The sequence below is a fragment of the Dermacentor albipictus genome, chromosome 6, assembly GCF_038994185.2.
Source record: "Dermacentor albipictus isolate Rhodes 1998 colony chromosome 6, USDA_Dalb.pri_finalv2, whole genome shotgun sequence".
Lineage (NCBI taxonomy): Eukaryota > Metazoa > Arthropoda > Arachnida > Ixodida > Ixodidae > Dermacentor > Dermacentor albipictus.
This window is the reverse complement of record NC_091826.1, coordinates 80,684,924-80,711,190: the sequence shown is the minus strand read 5'-3', so window position 1 is coordinate 80,711,190 and position 26,267 is coordinate 80,684,924. Positions and strand designations below refer to the sequence as shown.

Below are 26,267 nucleotides of genomic sequence, written 5' to 3'. Positions count from 1 at the left end.
GCGCTGTGGTCAGAGGTCGAACTGGTTGAATGCAGTTTGTCGTCCGACGATGAGCTGTCCTCTTCTGGAAAAAAAAAAAAAAAAAAAACCTGTCTTCGGATTCAGACTTCGCGAATGGAGCAAAATCGGAGTCAGAAGAGTCATCGCTGTCGACGTCAAGAGAACGGGCAGTGCGTTCGGCCATATCACCGCTTTGCCGTGCATCTGAAGAATTTGAAGGAAACTCGGTAAAAGAAGGAGAGCAAGAATACTTTGTTCGCATCGGTGATAAAGAAGCTAAGAATGGTGCCAATAAAGACAGAAATCAACTTTTGTCACCCATGCAAGGGAGTGCCGATAAACATAAAAATAAAGTTTCGTGCACCTCCGTTGCAATCATGCGGCGAAAGTGAAACTACGAAAGGGCGTTGCCACAGATGACGCGACGCATTGAAGCTATAGATCAGTTCTGTTTATCTCCACAAGGAGGTAGCAGAATCAACTTTCAAATGCTTTGTGTAAGTCCTAGGAGGTGGCAGCAGCTCCCAGTGAACATGCATCATCCTTACAGCGCAAAATTTCAAATAGAGGTTTGAAACTTTATCTGTACAGCAAATACCTTGTGGGACGGAAGACTGCCGCTGTCCATATACGGCAAAACCCCTCAAAGGGTTAAATACATCTGTTTACTGCCACACAGAGATATCTATAATGCCATTTTTATGATATACTATATTCAGAACCATCTATCCACTGCCACATGAAGATATCTGACTTCTGGGAGTGAATTCGAACATGTTGCAGAATCTAATGAGTGTTCTACACTAAAGGGCTCTAGAAAACAAAGACCATAACAACAAGTACCACAGTGCATAAACAAATGCCATCCAACTTTTAGGTGGCCTTTTACATTTAGAATACAAAGTTACTATGTGTTTTGCCTGGTTAGTGACACAAAGCATCTCTACAAGTTCATGCTCCACCAGGCCAGCAATACAGCTAGTCAACAAGTTGTACTCATGCCGGCTTTGAGTCCTGTCCGGTCTTGTTAAAGGTGTGACGTAGCAGGATGGACATGACGTCAAATGATGGTGACCGAGCGACACCAGTGCCACAGCGGTGGCCTTTATAGCATTGCTGCGAGACATCAAGTGGCAGTTTGCAACCCAGTCCGGCAGCTGCCAGCTAGGCCCCTGTCAGGAATTAAACTTGTCCAGTCTTCAGCCTTTGCCTGTGTCATTTTAGCACCCTAAAATCATGTTTTCTAAATCGCACCAACTTGCCCAAAAAGAAGTTGTATTCCCATGCTAGCTGAGCCACGCTTGCAGCTCGCACAGACACTAGCCCCAAAGTTCCCTCTAGTAACATTGCAGGAAACTTTACGATGCATGCGTCGAAGAACGAATTAGCAAAGTGGTTAGTCCAGGTGTGCGCTACCATCTCGTTTTTAGTGTTGAGAAATTCTGAATATCAAGCACACTATGGACCATACATAGGACAACATGTGGTTCTTCACAGACAGCGATAAAGTGTTGCTTGGGAATGACGACGATATACATTAGGTAAATAAGTTCACTGGTTTTTGTCTTTCTTATTGCCAGAATCACAGGCATGCTACGTTTTTCTTGCTAAAGAATTGGGTGCACATTAAATTTGCACTTTGTCCAGGAGCTCTAATTTCATTTCTACGTTAGTTTTGTACTCTGAAACCATAAAAGGTAGGAGAGCGCATGATTCGAAGATCCATTCGAATTGGGCAAGTACGGCCAAATGAATCGGCGGTGTGCTTCTGCATCTTTTCTGCCTCTCGTTTAATTCGACCCACCAGATAATTCAATCAATTTCGTTGGTCCCATCAACGGAAAGTGACTGTATAAAAGTCACCTAAAATTTTCACATTACACTTTCTGACGCCTACTGAACAATCACTGTGCACATACAGCCTGACCTTTCTTTATGTTTTTTATTCTTTAATATAACTGTTATCGCTATCCTATGCAAATTACATTAATTTTAGCTGTGTAGCGCTAAGTGGAACCTGATGCCACTTAATGCATCAAATGTAGTGGGCTACAATATATATTACATTTTCAAGAGTGATAGGAGTCTCACTGAGCGTAAGAATGCACTAGCTAGTGCTGTCAGTGTTTTACACATTGGCCTGCATCTCTTCTAGTTGATGGGAAGTTATCTGAACTGGGAAGTTACACTTACGTTTGTAGAACTCGGCAATTGGAGTGATGCCTTGTGGCAGGAGGGCGTGGACACGGGACAGCACCGTAGCACCTTCGCTGAGACGTGCGTCAGCATTCCACAGTTGCACTATGTCATCCTTCTCTCTCACACACACAGACACCCCACATATGTCATCTCCTGCACAGACAGACCAGAGCATGCAAGATTTAGAAAAGCAAGGCTTTTGGTTTGTGTCTTTTTCATTGCGTATATTGTCACTGCTCATTGCGTCACACTGCCTCTGCTTCTCTCACTTCTCTCAAGTCAGATACAACAACCTCGGTCAAACTCAACCTTGTAAGGTTGAGCAACTCCAGCAACCTCACTTCTGAGCTCATAAAATTTTAAAAAGCAATAAAATTCTGCTGTTTTACCTGCCAAAACCACAACCCAAATTTCAGGCTTGCTGTAGTGAAGGATTCTGGATGAATTTTTACCAACTGCATTTCTTTGATGTGCACGAGCTTTCTTGCATTTTGCCCCCATGAAAATATGGCCGGTGCAAATGGAACCAAACCCGGTACATCAGGCTCTGCAGTGCAATACCATAGCCACTGGGCTACAGCGTCAGGTACCTTGACCTTATTTCAACTTCAAAGGAGATCATAGCATAGCATAGCATCATTGCATAGTGCACGAAAGGAGGAAAGGAAGGACAGAGACAAGCAAGGAGCGCTACCAACTGATCTTTAATTGGGGACGAGCATGGTATACATATGCGCGGCACACAGGAAAACACAGAAAAGGGCGATATGCAGAGCCAGCACATCACTGACAAGGCAGATCATTTCACGTGCCCACGATTGCCCGGCACTTGGCCAAGTAACCTCACTCCGGTTGTGGCAGAGCAATGGAAGGGGTGCTTACGCAGTGGTTACCTAGACTGTGAATGTACTCCGCTTCTATTATTTCTTGGGTTAATGGCGACCTATGCCTTGCTAATACCACGCACTGATGAAGGAGGGGGGTGCACTTTCAATCCCGGCAATGAATGCCAAGATGCCCCTGCACCGTGTTGTACACATCGTCCCGGTGCTCGCGCAAGCGGTCGTTGAGGCATCTGCCAGTTTAGCCGACATAAGTCTTACCGCACTTCAGTGGGATCAAGTAAATGACCCCTTCTACGCACGGGACGAAACTTGTCTTGTGCTTGATGGAGCATGAAGAAAAGGTGTGTGGCGCGTTGACTCACTTCGATAGCTTCTGTAGTTACTGTGGAGCCAAGAAAACCACACAAAGTCCAGCCATGGCCAATCTTCTGTAACCTGTGCAAAATGCTGTGCACATACGGCAAAACGACAGGCCAGGTCTTTTCAGAGATGTCCCACTTCTCGGGCCTATGTCCTCATTGCACGACCTTGAGCAACGGCTTACTGCTTCTTGGTTCATACATCCAGCAAACGTATATAGGCGTGAATAAAAGCTTCAAATCAAGAAATCGTATGGTGTTTGAATCGGGTAATTCAAACGTGAGAACAAGCGACTTCGGGTGCTCACGGAGGATAGCCACAGCATCTGAGGATATCTTCTGGAAACACTCATTGTTACATTTTACAACTACTAAATAATCGTCAACACAGAGGCAAACTATGAGTATTACTGAGTAATCAAGCTTGTGGACCAAGGCACGATCGTAATAAGCAAGAAAAATGTCACTGAGAATAGGTGCCAAGCAGAATCCGATACGTACACCACTTTTTTGTATGTGGTTATTGTCATTCCATGACACAAAGGTGGCCTTCAAATAAAAACAGCAATTCCAGCAAGCTGCTTTGGGAATACCCATGCATGTTGGGAAAGCAGAAGACCCGAATGTGTTCAAACACTCTTCTACACACAAGAGTAGCTGGTCATGCAGTAGAGTAATATAAATCTTTAATGTCAATAGAACCTTTCCTATTTTCATGCGCTACACAAACACCACCGTTATGAACCATGACCAACTTACCCAAGCCTCTACCCTAATATTCTTCAAAGGGGAGCTGACACATATTTCTGAAGTTGTTGAAGCTCTAGTACAGTGGAATCCACTTATAATGACACCGGTTTTAACACTATATCGGTTATAACAATGAGAAGGTGCTGCACCATGAACTTTTGTCTGTTTTCCATGGTGGAGTAACCTGCTTACTACAATGCCCTGATGCTGCAATACTGGTTATAACAATAAAGTCTGGCTGCTGGATGTCCAAGCCGAAAGGTGGTGAAATGCGAAATCCTTGAAAAGAAAAAAATAAAACGAGAAATTCGAGCTGCTGCACAACGGCCACTGCTCCAACAGCTGCCGCGCGCCTCTCTCCTATCGCCCTTCAACCCCTCCCAACACAAATGGGCTGCGCCCATAGCTCTGAGCCACCCCACCCTCCGAAACCCGAATGGACCGTGCCAACCGCGCTGCTCTCAGATTGCTCGCATGTTGCTCACTGGCTCCTCATTCAGTACAGCTCTGCAAACAGCTTAATCGCTTGCGTTCGTCTTTGTTGGTTACATCGTAATCGTTCCTGGCCACGTGGTTTCTAAGCCTCGTTTGACTTTCCGCCGAAACGGAAGATGGCTGATCTGCCCGCTCATCATCGGCAATGCATGATACTGCCAGTAAAAAGAAAGTGCTGGAAAGAAATATGTCGAAACTATCTATTTTATAAGTGCTTCTAACTGATGAGGCAATCGTCATGAACATGCTTGCGTCAACAACGGCGACGACGGCAGCGATGACGCGGTAGAGCAGGCTGCCTCAACGTTGTCCTCACAGGAGGGCCGGCGGATGATTTAGTCCCTTCAGGGCTTCGTTTTTGCGACGAACCTTCTGCTGCACTACGTGGAGCACCTGGATGCCTTTGAGAAAGATGTTGGCAAGCTTCACGTAAAGCTTGCAAGGCTGACGGACATGGGGTTTTTCTTGTGCAAGCCAGTGAGAAGTAAGTGGCGAGATGCTTGTGGCTATCTCGCCTCAGCATTTCTTCTGGATTTCTCAAGCTGACAGGCTGCCGCGGCAGCCGTCTCGCAATATTTTAAAGGGACACTAAAGGCAAACATTAACTCAAATTAAAGTCATACATTAGCGCTTGAGAATCTCTAAGGTGTCAATATTGTCGTGAACAGAGCCTTAATAATCGAGAAATTGAGGTAAATGAAGGACATGATTAGAGACTCCCTTGGGACATTCAAGTACTTGCCCGATGACGAAAGCACTCCTCAGTTAAATTCTGTCACTAGTACTCAACCACTCTTTGCACAACACATCCTTGTATTGTATTATAAGACGAAATAAAATGCTACTTGTCCAGTTCTATTTCACTTTTAGGAAGAAGTACTCATTCAAATAACCCTCACAATGACGCGGGCGGTCGAAGGGCTTTGTTTTCACTTGACTCTGCGCTGCCAACGCTTTCGCGTTTCAGTAGTTTCGTTATCGCATAGCGCTGCGCTGGTTTCACTGGCTCGCATAACTCGCACAAACTAACAGTAGTGGAGAATTCAACTTCCATGTGATGACATGGGATCCCCGAACGGTGTACGCCACTTGACCAAAAAGAAGCTGCAGAGGCGGATCCGCCGCTCTGTCTTGGCTCGGTACTGCTGCCTGTCAGGCACCGTCTTATTTGCTGATGGCAGCCACGGCCAGTCATGATGCGCACGCGCGTCATGACCGGCCATGTGGCAGCAACGGGCGGCGAAGGCATATGCAACGTCACCACTTGAAATGCGATAAAGGTATTTGGACCCTTAAGATGCAATTTTCTCGTAAACTAAGTCGTTTCTTGGCACGAGACAAGTGTTACGAGGTTTGTGGAATGGTATTTAAACAGTCTACGTCGACTTTGTACTAGCCTTTAGTGTCTTTTTAAAGGAGTACTGACACAAAAATTTGAGATCTTGTTTTTTCTGCTGCAATAAGTAGCTAATGACCAAGTAATCACAGCACGAAACATCATTCGCTTCAGACCGTGACAGGTAATTATGTGGAGTCTTGTTTTTAGTGACCAGCCCAAGTTTTGGCTTCAGAGAGCAACGAGACGGGCCAAAGAAGGAATGTAAACACAGGTGGGCACGTGACCGCACAAAACTGTGCTCGCACAAAACGCACGCAAGCGCGCTCGCAGGCGTACACATAGACCAGACCTCAAAGATTGCATAAAACTGGCACAAGTTGGCTAAGCCAAGCCAGCGCACTCACACAGCAAAGCCGCAGAAGCCACAGGGCCAGGAAAGAGCAGGGGGTCAGATGGTTTCACTTTCGAGGGCCAAATGCGTCTGCACACATGGCCGACAGTGTTTCTGGCGCCATGCCAAGCTCTGTCGGCCGTATACTTCGATGGGTTCACGAAATCTCGTGAAAGTGAAACTATGTCCGAAAGTCATGGCGGTGGCCTGAGAATATTGCTCCAGCTGCATAGATGGCGCACTGTTTTATGTGCAATGTGCTGTTCGAACACGATGGACTTCGTTTGCATTGCAGTGTGCTAGCTGTTCCCTTCGACCACGCCGCTGTTTCGCTTATTTCACGACAATATGAGCAAGCCAAGTGAAAAGTGGAAGTGAAAGAACGTCACATTTGAACAGAAGTACATGCTATCATAAAGGCTGTCACATGAGGAGCTATAAAGTCGCGTGTTGTACACACCAGAGCATTATTGGCTGTTTTATGTGAATTTCTTTGCATACGTGTCCATGTAGCAGTTTGGTGGCCTGCACATCCGCAATCTTCTTTGCATCTCTAAAGTTGTCAACATCGTTGGGAATATACTGCAGTAAAGGGCAGTAATTAGTATAACGAAGTAATTTCGGCTTCCTTTTCAATTTTGTTATAACAAGGCTTGAGTGGATATAGCGAAGTTGGTCTTGAAATGCCAGAGCTGGTGCCCTTGATGTCATTGTGACATCATGACATAGAAAAAACATTTTCTGGCATTATGTACCAGCAATCTGATGATGCTCATAAAAACAAACAAAGAGTGTTGGGACTGCTGCAACTGCACTAACATGCGGCAGTTGCAGCAAGCCCCAAAACAAAGCGAGCCAGCGTGTCGTTTTCATGTTGCATACACCATCTTGGTTATCGTATTAACAAGTACTAGTTAGTAGAGAAAAGGTACGCTAGTCAATTACTTAGGACGCTCTGATGCTTAGCGGTATTTCACCTACAGTTTAGAGGGTGTGGACCTCCATTTATCGAAAATGAATGACAAGTCAAAAATGTCATGTTTTCCCTGCCTCAAGGTCAAGTCAAAACATCCCTTTGTTAGTTTGTGGCATGGTGTACAATACACAGTTGAACCCAGTTATAATCATACCCGTTATAACAATATATTGGTTATAACAATGAAAAGCTGCTGAATCGTCAACTTTTGTATGTTTTCTATAGTGAACTAACCCGTTCACTACAATTTCCCATACCGCATTATAGGTTACAGTAAAACTTCATTAAACCGTACCCGCTTAAACAGCAGTTTCGTTTTAAAAGTAGTAAAGTCAAATCGCTGACTCAGCGGCCATTGAAAATAATGTTTTGTATCCGCATAAACCATACAACTTATTGCGTACATATTAGTTAACACGTAGTGTTTCCACTTTTCATCGCACAATCACAGCATCGTCTCCATCTAACAGCCCGGCAAAACAACAAGCCTCAGAAATCGGAACAGCCTCCAAACACCCTGTGCGTTTGCACGTGAAGCCACATCAACATCATTTCAGCGCCTTGCTAGAGAGCGTTGTGGCATCGTGCAAAGAAGGACTTGCATGATGCCGAAGCTTGGATAAAAAGACACCGAGTGCTCAGCATAGAAGAAAAAATAGACATTTTTCGTGCTATCGAACATGATACGAAGCAGTCGGCGCTGGCACACAACAAGGATCTACTGTTGGCTACGGTGTGTGGCACTTAGAATGCGAAGTTGCTCGGCAGTGCTGCTGCGACTGCGAAGAGATGTCAGCTACAAGGTTTGACTTTTTGCCATCGTTGCCTCTGTTGTTGCCAAAGTGTCGACCAGCGACAGTGACGAGGACGACACGGAAAGTGACAGCACGGACGATTCAGGCTTGACAGTGGCAGAAATTACGCGTTATGTCAGCCTCATGAATGCAATCGCCGCGATGAGAAGAGCACCCTGCAATGAAAAAGGCACCCAGTGACTTGTGCAGCGCTACCGCCTGCATGCACGGAGAACATGCAACGTCAGTGAGAAGTCTGCCATGTGAGTGGTTGGTGAGAAGAGGGGGCTGGCTGAAAAGCTGGCTGCTCACAGCTTCAGTAATACCAGTGAACACTTTTGATCACAATCAAGCCTGATCCGGATCGGAATTCTTGACTGCGATTGGCTGCTTCACGCATCTTGTGCAAATAAGCCAATTATGAGTGAGCCGACGACAGGCCGCTGTTGTCACTGCTAGGCCGCCACGACATCAAACGAAAATAACACTTCTGTCGCGCGAAGTGAATAAATACTGCATGTTTTTTCCCCCCTTTCATCGCACTCTCTCCGAGTTCCATTTTTGACAGGTAGTTGGGTGATCTCACGCTATTTCGGATAAGCAGTACTGCCGTTCAGTAAGTACTTTTTCCGAGCTCCGGCCAACTACGGTTTAACGAGGTTTCACTGTATAACAATGATGTCTGTCTACTGGGTGTTCTGGTCGAAAGGTAATGAAACGCAAAATCCTTGAAAAGAGGAAAGAAAAAGAAACTTAAGCCACTGCACGATGGCCCTCCACCCCAACAGCCGCCGTGTGCTCATTTTCCAGTCTTCTCTGCATTGGCAGCCTCGCACACGTCTCTCCCGTCTACCCCTCCGAACATGAATGAGCAGCACCCATAGCTCCATTACGCGCCACCCTTCAAAGCACGAATGGACCGCGTCAACTGTGCTGCTTCCAGATTGCTCGCTGACCCCTCATTCGGTGCAGTTCTGTCAACTGATTAAATTCCTTGCACTCGTCTCTGTTGGTTGCGTCGAAGTCATTCCTGGCCATGTGGTTTCTCAGCCTCGTTTGACTCTCTGCCAAAATGGAAGATGGCTGATCCGCCCACTGATCATCAGCAATGCACAACGTTGCCAGTGAAAAGAATGTGTACTGCTAGAGATTTGGAAAACAAGTTCTTTTAACCGATGAGGTGTGCTTGTTGAGAACATGCTTGCATCGGATAGCGATGGCAACGACGGCAGCAATGACGCAATAGGGCAGGCTGCCTCAACATTGTCCTCAAAGGAGGCCCGGCAGATGATTCAGTTTCTTTGAGGCTTTGTTTTCAAGAGGAACCTTCCGCTGTACTACGTGGAGCACCTGGATGCCTCAGAGAAGGATGTCGGCTACATTTGCGTAAAGCAAGCAAGGCCGACGGACATGGGGTTTTCTTATGCAAGCCAGTGGGAAGTATGTGGGTGGAGAGATGGTTGTGGTGATCTCCCAGCATTTCTTTTTGATTTTTCACGCTGACCGGCTGCTGCGGCAACCTTCTCGCATTTTTTAAAAGGCCCCTTCTAGGGCCACCAAAGAGATGCCTGGGTAGAGCTCGCCTAACACTTGCCATCCGTGACCCGTCTTTGCAGTTGTTATAGCAATGCCATTCTTTAACGCCAACAGCCACGACTTGTTATATCAATCGGAGGTCTCAGGAAGCAGTTAAACAAGTGAACACAATCGGCAGCTGGATGGAGGAAGGTGGTGGGGAGGGGCACTGGCCTACCCGCCATTGTAGTTTTCTCACAACAGTTATGCCATCTCCCTGTTTTCATTTTTTTCATGCAACCTTGTCATAACCATTATCGGTTATGACAATGAAATTTTCATGGCACTGCAATATTGTTATAAGCGCGTTCGACTGGTCATGTTTTCATGTTGCATCTACCATCCTGGTGACTGTATTAACGAGCACTGGCAGATGATCTGATGCTTGGCAGTATTTCGTCTACGGCTGAGAGGGTGTGAACCTTAATTTATTGAAAATGACAAGTCAGAAACGTCATGTTTGTGCTGCCTCAAGGTCAAGTCAAAACTTCATCTTGTTAGTGTGTGGCATGGTGTGCGATATATGTATTCTTTACATGAGGACACTGGGATCCACTAGAAAAAGTAGCAACGGCCAATGACTGTCACCATCATTGGCCCGGTGATGGCATCAGATACCTATCGGCGGTATGACGCAACTTCTAGCAAGAAGCGGTTTTATTGGTTTCATCTCCTGTTGGTATATCGTGAAAACTGGACTATAGGTCGGACCGGAATATAGGTCGATCCCCCAACTAACGAATTCTAAAAATGAAAAAAATCTTTTTCAATGGCATATGTATCGAAAGACACCCTTACCCTGAAACAAATGCGACTCATGCACAATAGTGACAGTATTTATTTAAATGCTGCTCGCATATGCACCCGGCCAATTTTTAACAGTATCACGCGACCATCGACCCGCGTGCTTGTCAGCACTTTATTAACAACGCTCAGGGGCGAAACAAACGAGATACGCGCAGGTGTACACGTGCGCTTACTTTCGCTATTTCAACGCTCTGTGCTGTGATGATAAGGTGCTGACAAACACGCGGGTCGATGGTCGCATGATACTGTTAAAAATTGGCCGGGTGTACAGTACACAGAAGGGCACGAAACGCGCAAGCGCTACTCCGAATGAGAGCAACACCTTTGATCAGAGTCATCCAAGCTAGAGTCGGATGACGAGTGCTTCTCACTGCCCAGTCCAGAGGCGCGCGCGATCCCTACCACTTTCGAACGGATGCATTCGGCAGTCACAGGCAGCGATCTTACACACAGCTCCCGGACGAACTCCGCAACCTTGTCTTCCAGTTCTGCGGTCCACCCACGAAATGACGTTTTCTGTTGGTTTGCTGCTTCTGCCTCCGCCAGTACCGAATGCTCTTTTCGGATACTCCAAATTCGTGCTGTGCCGCGAGGTTGCCGTGGGTTTCCGCACACTCAATCGCCTTTTTCTTGAAGGCAACGGTGAATTGCCGTCGGCTTCCGCTCATTTTGAAACAAAATGTGAAAAAGCAGCCTTTAACCAACATAACCTTGTGACAATGTAAACACAAATTGGCAGTGCCACAATGTCGCTACGCCGTGCTGCTGCTGATGGCGATGGCGAACGCAGCTCTTTACTTCATCCGCCCATTGTTGCAAGATTTCCGTAGTTTTTCTGCCAATGTCCAGTATATAAGACGAGGGTCGACTTTTCGCAATGGTTTTTTGAAAAAAATGTCTACTTATATTCCGGTTTTTACGGTAGCAACCGGTGCTTCACAGGAAATCCGAAATGACTGAGTGATGTGTGAAAGTAGGTCACCGTGGTGAGACGAGAGCGTGGGGGAGAGGGCATCGCCTTGATGGAGCAGATACAGCGGTACAACGGCGCGTGCAGAAGCCATTCCCTTGTTGCTTGTCATAGGGGTGTTTCTTGTCCGCACAAGCTCTCATCTTTGTTCTAACTAAAGTTGCAACGTTCCACCAATAGGTATCTACTGCCGTCACTGGGCTGACGGATGCACTGTCGTTGCCAGTTTAGCTGGTTGATCACGTCTCTAAAACAAGCCAAGAATTGTCCCCACCTAAAGAGTATATGTCTTACATTGTGGTGACTGGTCGCTTCCTCAAAGTTGAATGTAGTTTGATATTTGTGCTCTTCATGCATAAACCTATGCAGAGATGATCAGAAGCCTCGTATATGGGTAACTGAAAACCGTCAAATTACAGTGCATTAGAAATGCATCATGGAATGACTTGTTCAGCAAGATGTTTCTGCCGTAAAATATGCTATTTCAAGGTGCCTTATTGCTAAGTGGTCTTTACCTGAACGTAGATACATTTAAAAGGTGTTAAACTTTGCAGAAAATAAGATTTACTCAATACTTGTGGCTTGCTAGTTCAGAAGAAGCACATATGTCTTCCTTACACTACTTACCTGTTGTGACAAATTTCTTTTTTTCTTAAAGTGCGGAGTGTTTTGGACACCTCCATATCTTGCACCATTTTTTTCTAAAAATATGATAAGAGTAGACTTCAGTTAACTCAACTCAGGTTAATTATAATTTTATGTTCATTCGATCTTGATCGAAGCTGCCTGCTGGCACCCAGGCATTTCTATGGGCCTAAAATTTCGCTGTTTCGATCCAAAAATTAGCCTTCGTTGGATAATTCCAACTTGACCAGTCAGTCCTAGCGAGATTTTCAAGCAAAAACTACAGTTCACAATGTCTGCTTATGCTATTTATCCTATTCTAATGCGTGCCTTGCTATTTTTTTTTCAAGAAAATTAGGTTGAAAATTGCCTGTGAGGTGCCATAGGATACGAAACTAAAAACCACCTTTGTGGCCTTTGTATGCTTTACAGCATAACAGCAGTGCACGGTGGCAAAGTTGACTTTAGAAAACCCATCGCCATTGTGCAACACTTGGCCATTTTTCTTGCTAAAAAATCACGTGTGCATTAGATTCTTACTTTGTTTAGAAGCTTTCATGTTATTTCTATGTTCGTTTTCTACTTTGGACACCTAGAAGGTTGGCACGCATTTGATCCGGGCCTGTTAGATTTGGGCAAATACTGCCAAATGAATCAGCAGTGCTTCTGGCATTTTTTAAACCAAAGCTTTCTTTGCCTCTTCCTTAGACTTATTTCTGGCGCTCTTTGGCCATACCTGGCCCTTGCGCCATTAAACATCAAACATTCATTCATTCCTTAGAATATTTCACTGCTGCTGCTGCGGCTGCTTCTGCAGTTGTCTTGCACATCACATCCAGGGGTGGTTCAGAGCATGTATATGTATGGAAGGAGCGTGGCAGCGAGGGGAAGGTGACAAAAGAAATTTGTTTGGACCTTTCCATCGCGTCACATGTGCACAATGCCTTCTAGAGCTGTCTGGGCATCACCCACATTAGCCTCTTGACAGCTGTAATTATCCGCTACTCACCACAAAAGCATTGCAGAAACTGCGGCACTTATTTTTCTATTAGCATGCAGGTTCAGAGGGGACGTAGATAGAATGGTAGAGAGGAGGAGGGAGAGGATGCAGTGAATGGTTAGAACCAATGCAGTTGTGAAACAGGTGAATAACAACCTTGCCACTCTTCGCTCGCACTTCCCATATGGGGGGAGGGTGGGACAGAGAAAAGATGACATGAGAAGGCAAGGAAATGCTACTACATACTATAGACATGACAGCGACTATGGGCAAACTAAAGGGACGGTGCAGTACGTTTCTGCTATTTCTGAAAAATACACACCACGCAAATTGTCAAGTGGATAACTGAGTCAGGGCGTGCAGACACAGAGCTGCACAAAGCATCGCAGGGTCCAGGCGACAATACAGAAGCAGTTGTACGTCAAATCAGCGCTTCTGTGCCCATCATGGTAGCTTTGCGGCTATGGCATTGCTCGAGGTCGCAGGTTTAATGCTGGGTGGGAGAGTCGCATTTTGATGGGAGCGAAACACAAAAAAAAAACACTAGTGCACTTAGGTTTAGGTGCATAAAGAACACCAGGGTGTCACAATTAATCTGAAGTCTGCCATGCCTCATAATCGGATTGTGGTTTTGGCATGCACAGCCCCATAATTCACTTAATGTTTAACACTCCTGCCACAATGCAATGTGCCATGTGAGGCACTGACAATGCTCAACCCTCTCAGAGATTACGAACATAGGCACACACACCTCAAGCAAACATGTCTCCCTGTGTGTTCTGCGTAATGCACAGACAAATAGCAGTGGTGCAAGCAAGGTAAGGTTTAACATCAACTCACCCCCCTCATATTGGACGGAATGCTGAAGAAATTAAACATTTGCCATCAATATCGCCACTAATTATCATTGATCCAAGCAAACAGCACAGAAAAACCTCTCTTACACTGAATCTCATAGTGTGTGACAGCCACATAATTTTTCTGCATCTTGTTCAATTTGACCTGCAAGATAATCCAGTCATTTTGTCGGTTCTGTCAAGGTAAAATTAATGGAGGTTGACACTAACAGGAATGTCTATTGCATATTTACTGGTCTTGTTGAAAAAAAAATTGAAAAAGTCATTATGTATCATTCATTTTTCAAAATTACAGAAACTGCACATATACATACACATTTGCCAAAATTGCTGAAAGTTCATGACGAGTTAGCTTGGCATCAGCACCAGAGGATGCTTGTGGTAATGACTAATTACATTGTCATTGGCAGTGAAAGGGTCAATCATTAAAAAGTCCAGTTAATGCACTATGCTAATGTGTGTACCGAGAAAGGTGCCCATGCATATTGCTAGATGCGTGTGATATTGGATTGTTTGAACGAGGCGCGTGGGTGCCATCACTCGAGAAAAGAGGAGGAAGAACAAACTGGGCTCGCGCTGTGAATCTAACTGGTCAGCGCTGCAACTGCTTAGATTCACAGTGCGAGCCCAGTTAGTTCTTCCTCCTCTTTTCTCAAGTGATGGTGCCCACGCGCCTCATTCAAACTATCTAATATCACACACGTGTAGCATAATCCCCCGGCGGGTGGATTCATCTTCCACTAGGCAGCCTGAAAAGATTTAAGTTATCAACTAAATCATTTGGCACAAGGGAAAAAGAGCATGAAGGGAACTGAACAGTTAGTTCTCACCTGGCCGGACAACTTCTGCGAACTGTTCTCCAATGGCAGCCAATAAAAGCTCCTTCCAGACCACTGGCTGCAACAAGAGTTCACGTGTTTAGCCACACATCTATTTATTAGGCACTCATTCACAAACAATGCAATAAGCCAGAAAATGTCTCTTTTTGTAATTATGGATAGAAAGTACCTTAAAAACTCTATAATTCGAAAAATTTGATAATTTAAACTCATCCTTTGGTCACAGCAGGCGTATACATTATTTAATGCAATGCCTGCTAATTAAGACATATTTGGCCGCCCGTAGGTTAATTCAAACAAATCTCAGAGCTCAGCAAGTGCCACAAATGTGCAATGCAACAGTGCAAAAACAGTTCTAGCATCCAACCGAAACGAAGCTGCGGAGTCCGCATCCCCATAGTCATCATCAAAAATTGTTTATGAATGACAGCAGTGCCAGAATGCTTTGTCCATATTTGTGCCTTTAAAGCTTTTAGTTTTGTGTTTACCACTGTGCATTACACCGAATCGGCCGCATGCCTTCATAACTGCTCAGTCGTCATATGTTACTGGGTCAATAGCAGCCGTGGTTTCGTCCCCAGCGATTGAGGCAAACAGTAACTTGGTTTAGACCCGATGCCAAGCTGTTGAGGATGAAGAGCATTGGCTACATCGCAATGGACGGACGATCTTGTGGCGATCACTGGCAAAAGTGGTAACCGGGATGTGTAAGCAGTTAATGAAAACCATATCAGATGAAGATGTGGCCCACGGCCGCGCTGCGAAGGAATTCATGAGGCCTTCGCTGCTGCAAGCTCTAATCAATCACAAGATGATGAGAAATGCAGATTTTGCACTGCATTTGTGCAAAATAGGAACCAGACTTGCTGATTCATTCAGTAAATAAAAGCGCATTGACGTAGTAAGCATTTGTTTGTTTTCTTGATACCCTAGATAATTTTATGCTAGGTTAATTCTGACATTTCTTGCGGTGCCGTGAAATCTGAATTAACAAAGTTTTGCTGTAGAACCTCATTTGTACATTTTAGAAAAAACTCTATAAAAACATACTAACCGGGCAATCAAATGAACCAAAGTCACTGAAAGATCTTGCAGACTCAGCCGCAGTTGACATCCACATAATGTAAAGCATTGCACAAATCATTGAGGCACAACATGACGCATTTGAGCTGCTAGAGCCCGAGATGCATGTTGTCGTTTTTGCCGCTTCAGCAAGCTTATGTTTCCCCTCCTCAAATTTGGCCTAGGTCAGCAGCTTTTTCAGGTGGGGCATTTTCACAGTATATTTTTACATGCCCAGTAGGAACAAATCGTTGTGGCACTAGACGCCAATGTGCATTGAGCCAGAGACTTGCGTGAGGTTTCCGGAATAAACTCAAGCTGGTGGGCTTCACCAGAATACGATGCCATCAGAGCAAAACATGACCCTGACTTCGCATAGCTGCAGCACGGAACGAAGGTGCGTTTGGGTTATCACCTATTGGCAGCATGCAGTATACTTCCAATGGCACTACGCCGTGCATGTTGTGACACATAGATGAAGATGCTTATTACAATAGAGTTGGCAATGTTAGCTGTGAGTGTAGTGTGTGATGACTCGCGAGGAGATTTGCTGGTATCGGAACAGAAAACTGAGTGCACGATGGTATTTTCACAAGACACAGGTGGGCAAGTACTGTGGGGAAGCTGTTGTGGTGGGTGGCTACTGTTCTCGATCACGCATGCCTTCTGCCTCTTCTTGTTTACACTGGATCTAGCAGCATGAAAACATATCACACAATCATAGTTTCGCAATGTACTGAACGTTAGTTCAGTGGTTTCCAGAATGTACTAACCGACGAAAAAGAACAGCAATTGTATTGGGTAATTTTTTGTGTTCTCGATTGTAAATGTTGGCGGCGGGAAATCGTGCAAAACATTATCACATCAATGAGGTTCAACTATACATGCAACGCTCAAGTTGAATGAGCTAAACTCCCATTGTTCACTCTATGCCATCAATACTGCCATGTGGGTTTCATTCACTATTGCTCATTTACTTTTGTTGGGCCACTTTGTTATGTTTCTGCTGTTACGTGAGAATGCACTTGTAGTATCTCATAATGCTTTATTCTTAGATGATGTCATTAGTTTCAGAAAAACAGGAACCTAATGTACCTTTGCAGTCATGCTAATAGTACATGAATGTGGCATGTTCTAGAACTCACCTTGTCGCTGTGAGCACAGCCAGAAGACTCAGTGATGAATGTATAAAAGTGGCAAAATGCTAAACAACAACTTTCGATTCGATAACCGCCAAATGCACTTTTTGCCATCGTCGCTGCTGAGCTCTATCTTAGATTTGAGGACACAACTTTGCCAAGTGAACTGTTCTCAGTGTATTCCCAGTCTCTGCCTGCCCCTGTGCTGTCACACCGGTGGGACAATACCATTAAAAATGAATGCATTGATTGGTAGGTTTTTTCAGGCAAAAGAGCCCACCACGTTTCATAAACATGTCAGCAATAAAGACAAAAAGCATTATGTAGTTAGTTCTGCATGACTGTCTGCACATCACAGCTGCCACACATGCAGCATCGGATGCTTATTACGGATTAATGCGAGCAAATGACATACTAAGAAGCAAACATCTCCAACTTATTTCAGTGCATAGCCTCGCAGTGGGTTATGTACTGGAGGATTACACTGTTGCATTGAGGATATAAGCACAGCAGTTTCACATCTGCATTAATTGTGGCTCAAGTCACAGAAAACATTAACCCTTTGTTGACGAGCGTTACCTACAGGCAACAACATACTAGAAGAAAAGGTATTTTCTTTTGCTGCGTTTCAATATTGAGTATGAAGTTCCTTGCTAAATGTCTTCGGCCAACACTGAATGACAGGCAGCATGTGCCATCTTTAGGTTTAGAGCAGAAACACAGGACAAGGAAGAACTTTTGCACGTGATTCACTTTCTTTCGAAAGCCGGGTCAGAGGAGACAGACCGGTGCAATATCTCTGGCTGAAATGATGTCACACACGTGAAGCAATGCAAGTGAGATGTACTATACCCAAGGTTCACATCTGATGAGCGCTGTCTTCACAAATTCCAAACATAGCCTTAGGTGGCTTAGGATGAAGCCCACTTCCAACTTTCCGCCTGGTGTTTCCCCCATATATCTGAAACGTTTCCACAAAATAATTTTCTTCTCATTTAATATCAACATTCTTTTTTTTTTTAGGTAATTATATGTGGCGTTGTTAAAGTGTTAGACAACAAAAATTATCTTTCGCGAAGCTCTTGCTTCTTTTCTCGGTGAGAGGCGAATGCATGTGACCAAAACGCTGAGGTAGCAGGCAACGCGATGCTTACTGTGTGCTTCTTGTGGCATCGGATGCGCCAGGTGCCTCCCCGCTGGTTTTCCGGGTCCTCCCAGAGAGGCCGCCGCTGTCCCCGCATTAGGTGGTACGTGTGCCGCAGGCCGAGCTCACACACATCTGGAATGTGGTGCAGCACTGCCCAGAAACCCTGCATAGTCACACCAGGTTAAAACAAACAATGAAAGAAAATTTGGCTGGTTAGAAGCACGTGTCTCAACTTTTGTTTGAAAGCACGCAGTTAGTCACACTAGCCGAAGACAGAACACGTCGCACTCTTTTGTTTAATACTACCTTTCATAACACTGACTTTCTTCAAGAACAAATATGGTGAAATCAGGAAGTGTGGTGACTGCTGCCGCTGGTAAAATTGTTGTGGGTTTCTCACTTACCCATAGAAAGCCAATTTTTGATGGGCACTATTGATGCAAAAAATGGTGAAGCGTCAAAATATGAATACACATTGGAGAACCTGTGAAATCAAAAAGTTGCTTCAAGGTAGCCCTTTAAAGCATTTATGGTACATGTGTAGCTTTTAGACAGAAAGATATATATAATATATTAATAACTGTGGCTGCACAGTATGCCTATATGAAGGTCATGGTCTAACCGATAGGGGAACGTTTGGCTAGCTGTTTCACAAAAAGGAAGATGTTGCAAGCTGTTGAGACAGCAAACAAGAAAAAGAAACACACAGTGCACAATGTTCACTTCTGGTAATATCTTTTTTGTGTTTAGCATTATAGTTCACCATGTAGTTAGTACTGGTTGCAATGTCTATGCTGCGACAGCACAGACCAAGCAAAACATAAGTGCCACCTTGCCTGCTTTTCCATATGCTTGCCTGCATGCTGACAACAGAAGGACAGTGTCAACTGAATCTCACAGCTTGTTTAGTAGCGTAAGTCAGTATTGCTGAATATAGCATCACAGATGCTGTGAGAGAAGCACAGTGCAACAAAGGCTATATAACCAAGACTCATTGAGTGACTGGGTTTTACACCCAGAAAGTGTGCCTCAGTCATGAAGGAGACCGATTGAAAGAATGATTGGGTTTTGCATGGCAGTTGCACCTGCACCATGAAGGGTGGGTACCAATTAGGTAGTAAGAGTAATTGGGTTTTCAGATCTCAAATTACAATGAACCACGATGGCCGACTGACTGTTTCAATGTGTAAATGGACTCGCATGTCTCACAGCTTGCTAAGCACTACGAAGACATACTGTACTACGGAGCTCTCTCTCTCCCTCTTTTTTGACCATGAGATGTTTTTGTGCCAACATCTTGGCACATGGTGATTTCTGCAGCCTGCTTTAATCAGAACTAAGCCACTACAGCTGGGGACACTGGACAAGCAGGCTGCCAGTTGCTGAGATGTCTTGGCAGGTCATAAACACAACGGCTACTCCTAGTCATTCCATTCATAAGATATACCCTTCTGTTTTCCTCATTTCATTCAACAAAATGGGCTGGACTGCTTATGACAGGCACTCTTAAACAACCTTAAATGGCAGTTTACTGATATCCTCAACCACAAAAGCACATCATTGCTGCATTCTGCACATGGTGACTTAGAGGATCCAAACGTGGCCAATAAGAAAGAAACCTGGGAAGAAGCTAAGGGCAGTGCTATGAGCGATGAAACAGAAAATAATGAGCTTAATGTTAATGGATGTGAAGATGGCTGCATGGATTAGAGAGTAAATGGGGTAACTTAGATTACACTTGACATTAAAAAGAATAATTAATAGTTGGGCAGTTCATGCAGTACATAGAGTGGATAGCCAGTGGTCCAGTAGAATAATAGAATGAGTGGCAATAGAAGGGAAACACAGCCGAGGATGGCGGAGGACCAAGTGTTGCAATATGACATTCGGTAATTAGCAGGCATAAGTTAGAATGAGCTCACACAAGATAAACGTCAACTGCAGATCTCTGGGAGATGTTTTCTTCAATGGATATTTATGGGCTCACAATGATTTAATCCATGGCTTATTCCTTCCCAAATAACAATTATTTAGCCAACGAAATTACCTTATGTAGCCTAAGCAGGCCAGCTGGGATAGAAGTGTTATTATACTGGTATCAATCTCAATAAGCCTTGAGCAAGGGGTTCAGATGCATTGCACATAATTTTCTGTGTACATCTCTTATTAAAAGCATGAACTTTTTTTTCCTCATACGCACTTATACCTCAAGAGGGATGCTGACAATAATACTAGTGTTTGAGAAACATGCCTTTCAGCTTAAAATAGCAGTAAACAGTGAATAAAATAGGTGAAATCCAGCTGTGCAAAAGATGTAAAATGCCTCACTGGAAGATGCAGCATCAGGCTTGACTGCTCTTCTAGCAAATGCTTTTCCAACCAACGATGCCCATTTATACGAAAATGCCCATTCATTTTACCTGACAAGGTCTCCGTCATAAATAAAAGTAATAATAAACTGCAAGAACAATTCATTTGAAAGCACCACACTTGGACATATACTTTAATCTATAATGCAAGGCCATATCTTGTAATGATTCATGCTTATTATCTGTTCTTTCTGCCCCTTGTATTTGGCTAGCACGAAGCTAGCCCACAGCAATAGCTTGGACTGGCCACTTGGCAGGATGAATGATAAGAAGGATGGTTTGCTGGGCGAACAGGTATTCCAATCTCAAGGCGTGCAAAAAAATACTAAATATAAAGGCAAGGAAAGGGGAGACAGAGATGGATACAGACAGCAGCGCTGTCTCCATCTTCGTTGCTTTTGTATTTAGTATTTTTTAATGCTGCTCACTTCAAGAATAAATGGTAAAGCATTAGCAAGAGTGGAGAAACTCAAATGTTATAAAAATGTGGCCCCTGTAATGTTTTTGCAGGCACTGCTTAGTTCTGCCAACAATTACGAGAAGAAAACAAGTGTCGTGACTGCGTGTCCTTGCTCAAGATTTGGGCTGACATCACAGATGTCCATTATCTTAGTACAGCACAAGTGTGTAAGGATGAGCTCACTTCAACCTTCAGAATGTTCAGCCTTGTGCTCATTTGCTTTGTCAATGAGGAGCTCATAGGTGAAGACATAAAAATGCACCTTCACACAACAATTTTTAATTAATTTCTGGGGTCATAAGTGCCAAACCTATGGTCTGAATTTTGAGCACCCAGTGTTCTTTAACATGCAGTCAAGAGTTTGATGAAAGGTCATCTGGTCAGGTAACATGATGATGAAGAAATTGCAGTTACTGATTAAGTCAAGGTGAAAAACACACAGACATTTTGGTTGATCACACTAAAAGCAGGCAAGAGCCATAAGTCACTTTTGTGCAAAAATGTGACGTAGGGAACAGGTGTAGATTTCCATCAGTCCTGTTAATACTGTTGTCTGTCGTTCGAATAAATAAAGATTCGAACAAAAGTCGCGTCATCGGATTCTCTTTCTTAGTTATTATAGCAGCATTTTCCCCAGCGACGTAGTGACCGTGATTATCGGTATGTTTGGCAAGCATGTCTGATGCTTTTTTGTTGCTCCTTTAATCTTCTTTTGAAATTGCCGATTACCCCGATGTTTGCGCATGGTATCTTGTAGACAACATTGGGAGATTCTTGCTTTCTAGCCAATTGATTACATTAACAAGCTGATTTCTCAGCTTGTTGAATGACATGTGCGCTATTCTAAGATTGTATATTGAGAATATGCGGCTAAGAGCTTCATTGATGCCAGGCACACATGGAACGCCGCGGTGACCATAGTTGCTCCATCGTTCTTCAGTATGCACATAAATCTAAGTTCACGAGTTTTTTTGCATTTTGCCCCCATCGAAATGCAGTCACTGTGGGCAGGATCAAACCCACGACCTAGAGGTTGACCGCCATAGCCACAGGGCTAACGTGGCAGGTCACTTCCTTCATAATTTTTTTTTTTTTCAACCTGAAGACTTTTCTAGATTTTCTTTCCTTTTTTTGCATTCATTCAGGCCCTTAGGATGCAACTAATGAAACGACGTAAAATAACTGGCTTCAATCAGCTGCAAGGAGCCACTGACAACACAAGTATTAGGATAGGAAATTGATCAAATTGGTATGTGTTTGTGATGTAGTGTACAGTGCTCACAACTGGACGAAGAAGGTACACACAGGTCATGCGCTGTGAAAAGGGCTCTGTGTACAAGAAATAAACTGCATTAGGATAGAAAACTGAGCAAGTCTTCTCGCAAGTCCTGTGTGCACCTTCTTTGCCCTTCATACAATTGTCAGTGCCGCGCAAACTACATCACGACGTTGGTTGCTCCTAAGCTTTAGGCACAACACACCAGCAAGTCACATGTGAAAACTACACATGCACAAGGCTCGCATCATGAATAGTACGAGCATGGGACGCCTACTTTCATTCTTCAAAGGGAGCAAGATAATGCACTTACGCAGATGAGACAGCCCTGAAAATCAATAGATGCCAAGAGCAGCAAAAGGAAACATCTAACGGAAGAAAGCCCTGCATGACGTACAACTACATATGTATCTTTCATGCATGCATAGTTCTCACATATAATTTTGCAGCACATACCTGAATGATGCAATACCGAGAAGACCCTTCTGAAACTGCTCACAAGGCACAGCAATTAAAATTGCTGATTTGTGGCAACACATCGATTAGCAGTCTATCTAGAGTAAGGAAGTTATAGGGCCCCTAGAAGGACACTTTGATAATGTTATCACGAAGCACCTCTTGCCTCCCACTACTTCCTCATTATTACTTTTAAGCAGTCAAATAGATAACCAAGAAGGGAAAACTCACAAGAATCTTTGTCAGCATACCTGCACAGTGTTCACAGTGTAGATTTTCTTGAGGCTGGCTGTGTACTCCGCAGCTGACATACCACGGCCCTCAGTCCTGCAACACAAAATAGGAATGCCCATTCCATTTTAAATTTAATATAATAAAACTTGATGTGCCAGCAACCGAGTACAGGTAGTGCACTTATAAACCACTCAAGTGGCAGTGTAGGTGATACATCACTTTTTGTTGTACATTTAACATCGAGGTTAGAACGCTGTAAACCCTGGAACAAATAGTTTCAAGTGTCTGAGCGCCCTAAATAATTTACTATAATACTGGTTTCTAGAACCTCGCTACGGTACCAATAAGATGCATTACGACATCCCAGTACACTGGCTCACTCGGTTCCTGCAATTGCTACAGTGGCAATGAAATTTCACTTTGGCTAAAATGGGGATAAACAAGTAGCGTATACCACTGAAGCAATCTTGTCAATGCTGCAGGGCCGGTAATTGTACAATTTTCCTGCTGACAGCCTGTAAATGGCATATAAAGAGACAATGCATACCAGTGGTGATAAGCAGACATGACTGAAGTCTCAGCATGACGTCTCCAATGTTTTGAACGTGCCACAGGCAGTGCCTAATCTCCGAGATAATAACGAGGAGTTGTGTGTTTTGAGTCATGCAGAACTCCCTAAGGTGTCGACAGTAGCATTTCTTTTAAAGTTTAAATATCAGGAGCATCTACTTTTGCAGGCCTTTTGTGACCTACCACTCATATTTCAAATGTAAAATTTTGCACAGAAACTGCTCTATTCTTCCACTGTCTGAAACTAGGCTTTTTACATGGCTAAAGATTTTTGATGCAGTTGGCCTTCAATGATGTCTGCTTACTTACAACTATAAGCACATTTCACATGGAGTGTGTGCCTTCTGGCTAAAGGAAGTGTGCAGACTGACCATGTCGTGTGTGTCACTATAACCAGAAATGGTTAATTCAGCCAATGGTGCACGTTTTTATCCCAACGATTTTCTGTTCACAGCATTGGTGCCCCAAATTGAGGCAGTGTATGCCAGCTGCACCAAGCAGCTAAATGCTGTGGTGGGACACTGGTGCGAGTTCCACAGCACAATGCAAGAAAATTCGAATTGCACTGTAATCATCATCACTGGCTACACCCTGCCTCTCTCTCACCATGCACTGGGGAGAAAGAGTTCATTAGACTAATATGCCAGAAGATCAGGGGATGTGAACACGTTCATCAATAATTGTTGGTTAGTTTGACCATGTCTGAAAGTTACAATAGGAGCCTTCCCTCCGCAGGCTATGAAAATGAGCGCCCCTTTCGGCGTGGTTATAAGATACGGGACATAATGATTCTTGACTAAGCACATCATGCAATGAGACATTGAGCCCTGTAAGTTGGAAAGTGGTACACTTTCCACTGCATTATTAGGTTGTCACTAACTAAAGCTCTGTACATAAGAGTAGTTGTGCCGTCATGATTATTACGCTGTTGTGCAAGCCACTGCCATTTCAAATGGTGCTAAAGGACTTTTCCTTAAAGGAATGGACAACCGATTTTTAAGGAAGTAGCTTTTATGCCGCAACACAAAGCTCACCCTCGGTGGTGTTTACATCTGAAGTGGTTGCTTCCAAAAGCACATGGATATTTGGTAAGCAGAATTTTCCAATCTGAGCAGCCTCTAAAAAAGTAAGAGTCCCTCCTCAGCAGTCTGAGAGGTGAGAATGACGTCGATAGCCCGCCTCACAAATTGTGAAAGCACACTCACAGGAGTGAGTGTAACTGCAGTTAGCCACCTACATTTTGACCTCTTCAACCACTTTTGAAAACAAGAAGCTGGTGCAATAAGTTCCCGTTGTTGCACAGACATTTCTTATATTTGTACCGCGTTTTCTCCCAAATACACGCCTACGTCATGGCTGGCTGGCCCCGGTCGTCGTTCTGTCAACAGACGAGCCAAGCCAACTCATCAGAAACGAAGACAGCACTTCTCTGCTCACTACAAAGGCTTATTTGCACATTGTAAGTCCGGAAATACTTATAATAATAAAAAGTATACTGCATTTGAACACTAATAAAAAGATTGGTAACCACGTACACTAGTAGAAGGTCATGTGGTGAACCTCTTACGCAGCTTCATGTTTTTGCTGTGTGGGGCGCCTTTTTCCCAACATTTAGTGGGACCTTTTTCCCAACATTTAGTGATTAATTAAAGATATAAATCCACATTTAATGAAAATAACATGACTCGTTTTAGCCACTATGAAAGGGAACCATTCCATCAGCAGGGTTATTTCGATTCATGTTCTGAGCGCTCAACTGTCCCTTTAATGGCCCTCTATCCATATATAAATACATCTGTTTCAGACCCTGTGTCCCACATCATGGACAACAGCCTTCATTAGTTTCAAAGTTACACCAGGAATGACAAGCTAAAGTAATTTGGCGTAACAGGAAGGTAGATAAATTTCACACCATATGTAGGGAATGTAATAATTTTGTTTCCACTGATTTTTTTTAGAAAATTGATACATTGTGGGAGAACTGCTGCAGCATTGTCACAGACTATGAAAAATAAATGTTTGCACACTTCAAATACCAAAAGATGACACGGCAATCCTGGATAAAAAGTGAAGTTGAGGAACTGTCACGTGATGTCAAACCTGTATGTGTGTGTGTGTGTGTGTGTGTGTGTGTGTGTGTGTGTGTGTGTGTGTGTGTGTGTGTGTGTGTGTGTGTGTGTGTATATATATATATATATATATATATATATATATATATATATATATATATATATATATATATATATATATATATATATATATATATATATACCGGGTGTTTCAGCAAGCACTTTCAAAATATCTTATATGTTTCCTGTCGCAGGTAGCACAATTCTAGTTCATGAGCTGGTGTACTCAAAGAGATGGACATTACTTACACAAAAAATTGAAATGCAAACCTTTAATAACTTTTGAAAGTGTTTGGTGAAACAGCCTGTATATGGAGGTGCTGGAGCGATCACATGCCTGGGCAATCTGATCAAGCAAGTGCTTTTGCAGAATCACAACAGACCGATTTACATTAAGAACTGACTGAAAAGTGTTGCGTCACTAATAATTTCTTGGTTGGCCTGAGAAGGCCATACTGTTCTTTGCAAGACAACTTCCTTGGCAAAATGGTCGCTTGCTGGGCTAGTTGGTTCCTTGCAATTTATGTAGCAGCGCGAAAAGTAAGGAAGGGATGACAACAGAGACCGAGTGAAAAAGAGCGCCGAGTTTGAAGTCGGTGCTCTTT

At 43.8% G+C, this 26,267-nt stretch overlaps 1 protein-coding gene across 2 annotated transcripts in view; it reads right to left on the bottom strand.

The window, feature by feature from the left end:
- The window catches only part of LOC139061235 (eukaryotic translation initiation factor 4E type 3-like), a 40,191-nt gene that overhangs the window by 11,115 nt on the left and 2,809 nt on the right, over positions 1 to 26,267 (bottom strand). For both annotated transcript variants that reach the window (XM_070540919.1, XM_070540920.1), the window contains exons 3-6: positions 22,981 to 23,056; positions 18,176 to 18,331; positions 14,812 to 14,878; positions 2,194 to 2,352 (exon numbers count right to left, since the gene is read on the bottom strand). In XM_070540919.1, the coding sequence (XP_070397020.1) occupies positions 2,194 to 2,352; positions 14,812 to 14,878; positions 18,176 to 18,331; positions 22,981 to 23,056 (458 nt within the window). The remainder of the gene's footprint in view (positions 1 to 2,193; positions 2,353 to 14,811; positions 14,879 to 18,175; positions 18,332 to 22,980; positions 23,057 to 26,267) is intronic.